Raw genomic sequence first — 11,940 nt, 5'->3', positions numbered from 1 at the left:
AGAGATCATGAAGGAGGCAAGGGAGGTGGCTGTGGGCTTGCTCAAGGTGGGGCTGCTGTTGACACCCAGCGCAGTGACTGTAGGACAGTCTGTGCAGCATGGTGGCTGGCTCTTACACACAGCCTTATCAGAAAGAAATGGTAGATAAAGCAGATGATGCCTTCTTACAACAAGCTTCACATTTGCAAGATTTGATTCTCATGGAGGACTTGAGTCACTGCCATACCTGCTGGAGGGAACAAGACAGCCAAGCATGAGCAATCCAGGATGTTTCTGGGGTGCGCTGATGACAGCGTCCTGACATAAGTGAGGAGCTGATGAAGGGCGATGGTCTACAGGACCAGATTTTTACAAAACAAGGAAGAACTGCTTGGGAATGTAAAGGCTGGGGAGAAGCCCTGGCTGCAGGGATCATGAGAAGGTGGTGTTCAGGAGCCTGAAAGGAGAGGAATAAAGCAAATAACAGTATCAACAAGCCAGAACATCAGGAGAGCAGGCTTTGTTCTCTTCAGGAATCTGCTTGGAACTCTCATGGGATACAGTTCTGGAGAGAAGAGTGGTCCAGGAGAGGTAGTGGGTTTTCAAGGGTTGCCTCCTCCAATCTCAAGAACAGACCATCTCAACAGTTGGGGCTGGGGGGAAAGCAAGGTTGCAGAAGGCACGTGTGGATGAACAAGGAGTTCCTGGCTTACCTCTCCAATTAGAAGCTTGTGCACAGGAGGAGGAAGCAGAGTTGTGTGAGGTGGAAGCAATGTAGAGATGCTGTCCAAACGTGTAGGAATGTGGTTAGGAAAACTAAAGACTATCCGGACCCAATTCTGAGAAGGAACATGAAGGGCAGCAGGGAAGGTTTCTACAAGTACATCATCAGCAAAAGGATGGCTAGGGAAAATGTATGTCTTCTGAGAAATGGTAACAGGGACCTGGTCTTAAAGGACATGGGGAAGGCTGAGGCACTGACTGCCTTCTTTGCCTTGGCCTTCACAGGTAAGACCAGCTGCGAGTAATCCCAAGGCTACTGAGACCAGTGAAAAAGTGCAGGACAAGGAAGATTGACCTCAGTGTGGCAAGATTAGTTTAGGGAACGTTTCAAAGAACGGGAAGTGCACAAGTCCGTGGGTCTCTTGCAGTGTGCTCATAGGTGCTCAGTGAGCTGGCTGATGTTACAAGAGCACTCTTGATTATCCTGGAAAGGTCATGGTGGTTTCTGGGAGGCCTGAAAGGGAGGAGGTATCTGCCTTACTTGCCCAAGGTGGGGCTGTTGTTGATGCCCAGCGCAGTGACTGTAGGACAGCCTGTGCAGCCAGGGGCACTGTGCTGTTTCTTGGGTCAGTGGGGCAGAGGCCCCTCCTCATGGTCACGGCGGTGCTGGGGCCCTGGCGAGCCTTTGCAGGAGGAGCAGTGGCAAAGTGAAAGGCTGTGGCTCGCCAGTGTTGTAAAGTGAGATGGTCAGCCTGTGGGATGAGAGTGACAGAGCAGGTTGTTTGTTGGTGGGGCCCAAGCTCATGTGGGAAGGTGACAGAGAGGCTGTGCTGGCTGCTCTGCTCTCTGCTGCAAAAGGAGAGGGAGGTCTCCAAGTCTTTGTTGGCAGCTGAAGCCTTGACTGGTATGATCCAGCAGTTTGAGGCATGGAAGCGGCTGGAAATCCTTGTGCAGGCTGTGGATGAGCTTGGGCCTTACTGACTGCTTTCCCTCTGTCCCCTTCCCGCTCCCCCAGGTCATTTGCCATGCTGTTGCTTGCAGCGAGACTGAGCCAATTGCTCAGCTGGTGGCCCGGCAGAGGAGTTCCAAGAGGAAGACGGGACGGCAAGTGAACTGCCAGATGAGGCTGAAGAACACGTCCCCAGTCAAGCTGGCGGGTGAGCCACAGGCAGCAGTGGAGGGTCTGCCTTTGTGAAAGGGGTGTGCAGCTGCTGGAGCAGAAGTCTTCCCTGTGAGGCTGTGTCAGTGACGGCCAGGAATTGTGTGGTCCTGGTGAAGAGCTCCTGGGAGCAGGCAGTGTTGTTGATGAGGGCGCTTGTGCTTGCAGGCCCTGATCGGTAGGAAGCCCTTCTTGAGCAAGTAAGATGCAAGTAAGACCCAGAGCCTCTGGGTCTTTCCCTCCCTGCTGTTGTGTTGCTGCCAGCGGCATCTCCCAGCATCAGGCCTAGACAAGGCCCATCTGCTTGCGAGTAGGCAGCTTTGCTGTCAGCAACAGTGGGCCTCATAGTTTGTTTGTGTTCCCCTGTTCTTGTGTGTAAGGAGGGGTTCGCTTCCTTACAGAAGGAAAGGGGTGGGAGAGAGCAGCCTGACCATGGGTCGCACCTGTAAGGTGGAAGGATGTGGCATCTCAGAGTAAGTGTCTTTTCTGAGAGTGTAAGGGGAGATGGGTCTGCAGTCTCTTTCCATGCTGCAGTGCAGTGGTGGAGATTGTGAGTCCTTGGATGCGAGCCACAGTGCTGAAGCAAGGAGACCCAAGACCGTGGTTGAGAGCATCCTTTCTAACTGTGTTTTGGAGAAGTATGGATTCTGTGGGGAGAGTTACCTGCTGTGCTTGAAGTCTGTTTGGGTTGGGTGGAGGAGGGCATGAGCTCACAGCTGTGTCTGCAAACTCCTTAGGAAAGCCCAAAGGAACTTTGAGACAGCCCAGGTCTTTGAGCGTGGCAGAAGAAGGCAGCAAGAGGCCTGTTCCTCGCTTGCCACGAAGCAGAGGAGTGGCGGGTGGCGTGGTGAAACCCACTGTGGAGAGTGCCCGTCTTGCCTTGTCACCAGGTGCCGGGAGTGGACCACCTAAAGAAATGCCCATGCAGAGACACGTCACTGTGGTCAACAGGTCAGTGTATGTGCGTGTGTGAGGTGAAATGAAGTGTGGTGGACTCTGGATGGTGCCGTGCCGGCAGTGTGTTTTGGGACGTGGGAATCGAGGCACCTGCCTTGCAGAAGTTGGACTGTGGGTCAGAAGCCAGGAGGGAGGTGGGTGCCCTTTGCCTTTTGGATGCTGCCGTCGCCACCCTGTGCTCTTGGCTGCTCCCGTGTCTTCTGGGGAGCAGTGTGGCCAAAGGTGGCCCTCCGAGGGAGGGGGAGGTTGCTGTTCCCCAGGCGCAGGAGGGGGCTGCTGTGGCCAGTGCAATGGAGCACGGGAGGAGGTTTGCGTGTAGTGACGAGCGATGCTGTGTGTTGAGGGTTGGGGCTGTCTGCAGGTGGCTGCTCTTTACCTCTCCACTTCTCAGTGGCAGCGTTGGTGTTTGGGACCCTTCTTGGGGCGCTGGAAGTCAGCAGCTGCCTGCCTGTGTCTGAGTGAAAGAGGCGAGGGCTGGAGCTGCCTTTGTGCTGGGTTAGCGGTACATGCTGCTTTCAGCCCCTTTGAGCCTCTGTAATCCGGGGGGCTTATCCAGTGCTGCCCCATCAGCTCTCTGCTGTGTTGTTCTGGGCCTCCCAGGGCCATCAGCTGACGGTGGTGAGAACGCGTTTGCTGCTCCCCCATTGTGGCTGCGCTGAGTGCGCTGGAGCCGTGATTGTGGCAGTAATCCTGTGCCGGTCACCGGGCTGGGTTGTGAGCCAGCCTCCAGCTTTGCCTTGAATGGGAACCACGGTGGAGCTGTGCAGGGGCACGGAGCAGAGGGATGGGTTAATCCTGCCGTGGTGCCGCTTGTTCTGGAACACCCCCAAAAAGCAGACGTGTCCTGTGCCCGTTGCCTGCATGTACCCTGTGTGTGCCAGGGCTCTGGGTGCCGGGGGGCAGATGAGGATGTGCTCAGAGCTCTCGTGGGAGCAGCAGCCACGTCAGGTTTCGGTTTATTGTTGGCTGGTAGCGCTGCCTCGTACCCTCCTGCTGCTCCCCCGATTGCCCTTTGCTGTGGCTGTTCTCTGCTGGTGGTGCTCTTTGGGCAGTTCCTGGTGGTGCTGATGCTGATTGAGTTGGCCGGTGCCTTGGGGATGGGGAGCAGCCTTGGGGCTGCCAGGGGGATCTCTAGAGCAGGGTTGCTCTTGAGGGCAGGAGACACTCCTGTGTCCATGGGCACTTGCACTGTGGCTGCAGCAGATGCTCTTTGGACTTGCCCAGGCATAAATCTGGAGGAGTTAAGAGGCAGGTGGTGTTGGCAGCCTGAGCCAGATGCTGTAGAGCTGAGACGGGCGAGAGGGGAGCAGTGGCAGACGGGAGGAAGCCAGAGGAGCCGGCAGAGGGCCTATGAAGAGTAGAGGGTTTGGAGGTAGAGGCCAGGGAAGAGACATGTGGCAGGTGAGGGGAGCGATGCACCCAGGAATTGTCAGGAGGCTCCAAACGGTCCTCTCTATGTGCAGCACAGCTCTAATGACGCAAGTGTGGACCGAGCTGCCCCCCTTCTGTTGCTTCTGCGTGTGCTGGGTGAGGCTGCACGGGCGAAACTTGTCAGCAGCTCTGTGCCCTCCTTGGCTGAGGAGGCTGCTGTGCAGAGGGGAGAAGGGCCAAGCTGTCCAGCTGTGTAGGAGAGATTTGTTCCACAGGTCCTTCCACCTCAGGTCGCCTTTGAGCTAAGCACTGTGAGACTAATTGCTGAGATGGTGCTGACCCTGCTCCACTTACTTCCCCATGTCTGAGCACCCTGGGGCCTGGCTCTTGGTCTGTTGAGGTCATTGTTCCCCACTGCTGACTGCTAGGCTCGGTCCGGTCCTCACGCTGTGACATGCCATGACCTCCATGTGCTGAATGCTGTGGAATCTGGACCCTTTTGCTGTGAGACATTGTTCCTCCAGCTCACCTCAAGCTCAGCACCATGGCCCTGGCTGCTGCGCCATGCCTTGGGCTGCCCTGTGTCCCTTTGCGGGCAGGTTTCAGGGCCAAATTCCCCATGCCCCACCAGGGACTATGTTCCTTGTTCTCTTTTCTGTGTGGCCACATGGACATATGGGTCACCCCCAGGGCACAGCTTGCCAATGCTTCCCCAGTATTTGTGCCCCCTTCCAGAGGAGAATGGCACCCACACCTTGCTGCTGCTCCTGCAGCAACAGTCCTTGGCAGGGCAGGTCAAAGCAGGAGCCTCTGGGGGCACTGCTGGGAAGAGGCTCAGCTTTCTGTCTCCATCAGGGACAGCCCTGTTGCCTGCTTCCTTCTTGAGTAGGAGCAGAAGCAGCTGGCTGCTCCACGCTCTCCACACTGCAGCATGGCATGGCACCACTGCTGCTCCCAGCACGTGTGGTGGGTGTCTGGGTTCAGCAACATGTCCTGGTGCAGGGAAACACCCTGTGGTGGGGATGGAGAAAGGCACCGTGGAGAAGGCAGCATGAGGGACCACCAAAGAAAGCTTTGGAGACACTGAGAGAGGAGCTACAGAAACCTGTGCCCTCAGCACCCCACCTTACTGCCTTTCTTGTCCTCCCAGAACTGATGATAGCTTTGGAGGAGGATGACTTTAAAGAAACAGAACAAGGTTTTTTGTCAGTGAACCAGTTATAGCATAAGCATTTTTGCGTAACTACAGCACACCATTTCTCTTACAATAATTTTTAACCTGCAGCAATGGCACATCGAGCAACTGGGCAGGAGCTCCTGAAAGCCTTTCCTGGTTCAGAGATGGGTTTTGCTATCCTCGGTCTGAAAGCAAGAGGGCAGCAACCTCCATTTTAACAGTTGACAGTGCAGTTGACAGCGAAACCATAAAGCTGTGCTCAGCAGCGAATAGCTTTGTTCGTATATAAAAAACAACTGCCAGAGTGAAGGTCCCTGTTTTAGTAGTTCAATGGCACGGATTTGTTTTGTGCCAGCACTTAGCATGAAACTTGGCAAACACCCAGAAAGATACTTAACAGAAACTAAAGCGGCTCCCTGTAACAGGCAGATATAACTCAGATTTTGGACACGTTTTAGCATGTTTGAAGTTTATGACCAGAGCTGCTGACACAGCACGGCTAAAAACGTGAAGAGATTGCAAAAAAGTCCACACAGTGTTCATATAAACCCCAAAAAAGTCTGGGGAAAAAAAAAAAAGAGTTAAATGTTGCTAGAGGATAGCAAATACGGCAAGCCATACACAGCAGTGACATAGGAGTGGAAAGGAAATGGGTGACAAGGAGTTAGGAGGAGGATGGAAGTCCTCCAGTAGGAATCAAAGGTTGGGAAGCTGAGGTGGAAGAATGCAGGAGAAAAGGCATCTCCCAGTTGACTGAAGCAGGCTCCCTTGTGTAACAGGGAGGCTCTGATGGAGGCTCTTCAGTTCTGGCATCTCCTAGGTGAGGTCTGTTTTCACACTTTGGCTGCAGATGTGCCGAGACTCTGTCAGACAGCTTCCTCAGTGTCCAGGAGTTCTGTTTGGACCAGAGATAATCCGGGTGCAGCTGTGGGGACTGTGGCTTATGAGACAGAGTTGTAGGACACCTACGACCAGCTCTGCTCCATGGTTTGTACTTGCAGATGAGAGGATGCCAAGCCATCCTGTTGTGACAGAGAACTGTGTGAACAGGGCCTTCAACATAAGGCTGTGTAGTGGCACATGAAACTGGGTTAGGTTTCAACTTGTTTCAACTTGTCCAATTTGAAGCAGGACTATCAAGACCCATGGCTCATGTCCTTGCTGCTGGGGATATTTTGTGCTCCCAGAGCTGCTGTAGTTGCCTGTGCTTTGGGCATTGCAGGAGGGAAAGCTGCTTTGAGCCATGAGGTCCTGACCTCAAAGCAGTGTGTAGATGAGCGGAGGTGTGAGCAGCATCCCTGGGCATGGTGGGCTCACACCAGCTTTGTGAGTGGCCAGCACAGAGCTGGGGCACTGCTCCAGCAACACGGCCAGCACTTGATGTGAGAGTGGCTGCTTGTGGTAATTAATCAGTTTGATTGCCTGCACAGGTTGGGTGAGGCAACCCCAGAGGGGTCAAAGTCTGTCCCTATCCCATGTCCCAGTCTGGTTTGAGGCGCTGTGTGCAGTTTTTCTGGGTGTGTTTTCTGGCTCCTGCCCTGACCCCCTCTTACTACAAAGGCATGCTTGTATTTACAAGTCAGCAGGCTCCTGGTCAGAGCATTTGTCTGGCCAGACTCTGTGCCTGATCCTTGCAGGCTGTTCTACCTCATTAAACTCTGTCTATAACTGTTTTTTTGTTCTTGTTTTCCTTCTCTCTTCGATCTCCTAGCAGGCTTTTAAGCTGGTTTTCTGCACAGACCAAGAGTATAGTGCCAGTTACAAGAGAGGCCTGGGAAAATTGAGAGAAACAGAGATTAATTCAGTAGTGAATTCTGAACCTCATTAGTTGGTGAGAAGGCACAGGGTTGGCCCATTTGTATTATTCACGTTGATGCTGCTTGCCTGTATATGAGTGTCTGCAAAGGCTGCTGTATGTCTGGGTTGTTTGCAACAGGCTGGTCCTGGGAATGAGGAAATACAGCCATTGCCACCATGTGTCCCAGCACTTGGTCATGCAGCCCCAGCGGGAGGAATCCCCTGTATGCTACTGCCCACCTTCTTCACAACAAGAACGCATCTGTTTCAGAGGGCCAAAGTTGTCCTCTGATGGCCAATCTGATGTCCAGAATGCCCCCAGATATCCCTCAGTTTAATTTTCTTCTGACTTAATCATTGGTCTAAAAGGTTTTTTGCTTAGCTGAGCTTCAAAGTGTATTTGTCTATCTGGTGACTGAACCCGCTTGAAAGTCAAACTGGGATTTGTTGTGACCAATCCTCTTTCCCGGGGACACTAGTTCCCCTTGATGGGAATGTGGCATGGCCACATTGCAAGGCACAGGCTTCCAAGAGTAGGAGGGAAGGGACTGCTGGAAATCATCCACTCTGCCTGCAAACCAGATCCTTGCTGTTCTCTCAAGCTCAGAGGAGGGCAGGGGTAAAATTCCCTGGCCAGTCATCATCAGTATAGGCAGAACATCATGGCATCCTGGAAGCACCTGAGTTCCTGGACGCATATTGAACTATGAAGATACTAATCTTCCACTGAAGACTATGGTGCCTCATGCTGAGATGTCAGGTAACTTCACCTGGTACCTTTTCCACCACAGGCCACTTCAGGTGTACTTAAACATGGGATGCAACCCTCTGGCTACTCAAACAATCCCTTGTCCCCTGAATCCCTCCCACAGTGGATTTCTGGAGCCCCAGTTAGGAAGCTCCTCCATTTGCATTTCCTCTCCTTCTTTTCCTGTTCCCTTTGACAGTCAGAGCACTCTCATTAGGCTTGAGTAAAGGCTTTGAGGCCTCCCTAAGATGGGTAGGATTGAGGATGTGCCTTTATGTTCACTAAGCAACTTTACAGGAAGCTTCACATGGCACCTGCCCCACAGCGTATGTCTACTGGCTGCCTCCTGCAGGCAGGTTGTGGGGGCCATGCATACCACTTCGAGATGTCAATGCTAGAGCCTCTAGCAGTGCTCTGCTAAGGAGGAGAATCACTTCATCACTGCATGCTTCTTCCCAGGTACTGGAGAATTAGATCACACTCCCTTTCTCTTTTAGGACTGTGTACAAGGATGAATGTTTTGGTCATGCAGCTTGAAAAACAAAGTTTACCTACTGCACTGCATGCTGTTGTCTTGCAAAGATGCATCACAAGCCCACCTGCAGCACTGGGAGGATTTCATCACATTCTGCACCCACAGTGAACTGAAGACCTGCAGGGTTTTACTCCTGGACAGCCTGGCTGGGTCCTGTAGTTGCTTTAGTTGAAACAGTGTTGGATTGCAACGTGTGACAGTTGAAAAGAAGTGCATGCAATGTGAAGAGCAGTATAAGACACCACTAGGACCTGAAAAAAGTGTAAGTGCCAATTGGCTTTTCCCAGTTAACAAAGAAAGGGCAATTCTTCTTCCATTTTTAAGGCAAGCTAGTACACCTAAAGCTGTTAAATCATGAACACTTAAAGGTTTGGATCTATTGTGCTGGGGCTTTTTTTCCCCTCTGCATGAAGGTATTTGTTTGCTTCCCCTTTTCTCCCAGAACAGCAGTCTTGAAGTGGTTTTCTATGTATCTTTTTTAAATGTGGTTATAGCTGCTTCGGAAATTCTTGATTTGCAGCCCAGTAAGGAACAGTAAGGTACCCCGAGATGCTAGGACAAAAACAAGCCCACCCCTGTTCTGCAATCGATTGTTAACAGGTGGTGAAAAAACAATTGCTGCAAGGCAGAAGAAGGGTTTCTGCAGCAGAGATATCCCACATGGAGGTGTCAAGCTGATGAACCCATCAGCCTTGAGAGGCAGGGTGGGAGCTGATGGGTCTTGCCCTCCAGGGAGGGATGGGACGTCCACCCACAGTGGGGCTGAGCTTCCATCTGGGCTCAGCACTGTGGACAGCCATTCCTCTTGCCGCAGCTGACTCCCTCCAAGGTTCACAGGGTGTGGCCCTTGCTTTATGCAGGCGAGGCTCACCACTGCTCAGGTGAGCCAAGCACAGTGTGGAGCATGCATGGTGCTGTTCCCTGAAAACAGCCTGAAAACACAAGGCCATGTGTTTCCACACAGGAATACAAATAAGGCAAGCAATTGCACAAAACTACCTTGGAAAATCTGTATCATCAGTGCTATTACAGAAAGATTTTACCAGTTAACATAAGCGCTACCCACAGAAATAAGGGTACAAGAAGTGTTTGAATCCTGTAAGGGTCAAACTTAGTGCGTAGAAGTCATCTTAAAAATGAAAACCTATGAAGTAACACATGCTTTTCTCAGGAAGCGTGACATGGTCTCGAACATCAAGGCTACAGAATACTGATAAATGTAGTGCCCAGCTGACAGAATGTTTGTCTCTGCAGAAGTGTATTTCACTGTTTTTTACAGCACGACTATTCCACAAACATCCAGGATGGAAGAGATGTTGTATTTTTCACACACAAACTCTAGTTACAGATCTCTGGAACTTGTATTAGAATACAGAATTTCAAGTGCAAAATGTACAATCAAACACAACACACATATTGCAAAATATATACAGAATTGTGCTAAGAGCATAACCCAAGGACAAACAGATGTTTAAATAGAAGAGAAAAATTCATCTTTTATAAATTACTTTTTTTAAACCAGTTAGTACACTGAGTATGTTATTTGTAGACAAGTTACCACAGCATAGTGATGTGTCTCACTTGCAAGGCAGACATTGAGAAACAAGTTACATCATTAAAAGCCTGTTTCTAAGACCAGTCCACAAGTAAACGTGTGATAATGCATTACTGGTTTGAGGCACGCAATATGGAAACAGTTTTCACTTTAATGCTTATACTTAGGCTTTTTTTTTTTTTTCTGAGAATTATTAGGCAGATGCACAAAGAAAAAGCACTAGACAGTAACTAAACTGCTTTATGGTCAGCTTGCCTTATCTTGTTGGGCCAACACGACTTATTACCAATGTATTAGAACATTCACAGGAAATGCTTTAAGACAGAGTATCTTCTCAAAGTTGGGCTACTTGAATAATCTGCAGTGAGAAACACAGTTATTTAAGCAATATTGCAGCCACAGTTTGAGAAGACTTAAGATGTGATACGTGATGTATGGGTATGCAGGATGTTATTTATAAACTCTGTGATGCTTTACATTCAAATCAGAGACGCTCTCTTTCAGTAATCAGAACGTACAGCTTCAAGGTAATGATTACTACTATGTGCACCATTGCTAATTAAACTATCCTAAGGATAACTTGCTTTTGGCATGTTCAGAAAGCTGGAGTTATAAAGCTATTGCTGTGCTACAGATCCCCCGAATTTTGCTTTAAAATAGCAGTGAAGGCTTTATAAGCACCTAAAAAATACACAATAAATAGTAACTCTTCAAGCACCTCTTGCTACCCAGTTTGGCAAGGTCAGCAGCACAAAGAAAGGAATGCCACAGCGAGGCAAGCTGGTAACTGATCACACGGGCAACATGCTCATTTGCAACTTCCTTCCATCAGAAAGCAAAAGGACTAATGCATGGCACACCCTTTGTGTGGACAGGGAGGACTGCAAGTGCCAAACAGCCCTGTGGCCAGGCACACAGGTGGCCTCTCCTTTCACCTGTGGTGATGTGCATGGGGAAGAGGTTCTGCCTTCTACACCCCATGTCTGTAATTAGGAGTTGCCGCCAGAGGAGTGATACGGGACACACACAATGTAAATGAACCCACATCTTCTGCAATCAAGTCATCTCCTAAGTAACACACGGGAGCTGTGCACACTCCTGTGGGTGTGTTGCTAGGAGAGATCAGAGGGATAACCCGCACCAGTAACTGTGCCCAATTAAAAAATACTTTGCTTTGGGATACATCTTTAATATCTACACACGTTTATTTCAAGACTTCAGACCAACTTTTTCAGCAACACTGAATGCTCATAAATTATCTTCACAAAAAATAAAGGCAATCTTTCAGAAAACATGTTCAGTACAACTCTTGCGTCAGTAGAAATTCTGTCCTTTGGGTGGCAGAAAAGTCATAATCCCCATTTAAATCTCTCCAGAGGGACATAACCAGGAATCTAAACCAGAAGGCAATTTTTTCATTAATTGTCATGGGAAGCACAAACAATGCTTCCAAAACACTGAGAGAGACTGTACTGTTTCAATAAGCATGTATGGGTTTACAATCAATAGTCACTCTCCTGTAAACATTGAAACTGCTGGTCTAACTGCAGGATAAGATTAGTAATTTGCACTCATTTCACTGCACACATACAATGGCTACACTGTTAATTACATTAAGTAGCAAAAGGAATGAAGGCTTTAAGCTGGATCACTCCTGCAAGCCAAGTGTCAAATCAGTATATGTTGACATTATAAATAAAACTTTAACATTGCTTTTATGCATTATAATATCAAGTCTAATAAAAGTAAATCTTAGAGTAGCAGCCAATTGTAACTGTTTAAATATATATATGAATTTTCAGTCAGTCAGTTATAAATACATACTGCGATGGGAGGAAGATAACATCTCTCATTCCCAAGCAGGCTTTCAAGGAGGACACGATATAAAGCAAGGAATGCTGCAGTCCAAGTCCTAAACAGCTGCATTCTACAAACTTGT

At 49.7% G+C, this 11,940-nt stretch overlaps 1 protein-coding gene across 2 annotated transcripts; it reads left to right on the top strand.

The window, feature by feature from the left end:
• The first annotated feature begins 899 nt into the window (after window positions 1–899).
• LOC130598939 (tudor domain-containing protein 7-like) lies at window positions 900–8,551 on the top strand. 2 transcript variants are annotated; one of them, XM_057408903.1, is made up of 4 exons: window positions 900–987; window positions 1,718–1,859; window positions 2,599–2,812; window positions 8,409–8,551. In XM_057408903.1, the coding sequence occupies exons 2-4, from the start codon at window positions 1,823–1,825 to the stop codon at window positions 8,446–8,448; spliced, it is 291 nt and encodes a 96-aa protein (XP_057264886.1). In that variant the 5' UTR covers window positions 900–987; window positions 1,718–1,822; the 3' UTR covers window positions 8,449–8,551. The 2 variants fall into 2 exon arrangements, with proteins under 2 accessions (XP_057264886.1, XP_057264885.1); XM_057408902.1 differs by lacking the exon at window positions 900–987 and having other exon boundaries at window positions 1,617–1,859.
• Window positions 8,552–11,940: the final 3,389 nt, after the last annotated feature.

This window comes from Pezoporus wallicus, unplaced genomic scaffold (assembly GCF_028554395.1).
Source record: "Pezoporus wallicus isolate ANWC-B61680 ecotype Strahan unplaced genomic scaffold, APGP_CSIRO_Pwel_v1 contig_7292, whole genome shotgun sequence".
NCBI lineage: Eukaryota > Metazoa > Chordata > Aves > Psittaciformes > Psittacidae > Pezoporus > Pezoporus wallicus.
Note: the sequence above shows the minus strand (reverse complement) of the source record. Positions and strands in the feature narration are given on the sequence as shown.

Excerpts from the sequence above, each read along its gene's own strand:
- LOC130598939 (XM_057408902.1), top strand. The coding sequence starts at position 1,664 with ATGAGCTTGGGCCTTACTGACTGCTTTCCCTCTGTCCCCTTCCCGCTC. Across the intron at positions 1,860-2,598 it reads GTCCCCAGTCAAGCTGGCGG|GAAAGCCCAAAGGAACTTTG; the intron begins GTGAGCCACAGG and ends CAAACTCCTTAG. Across the intron at positions 2,813-8,408 it reads CACGTCACTGTGGTCAACAG|GACTGTGTACAAGGATGAAT; the intron begins GTCAGTGTATGT and ends TTTCTCTTTTAG.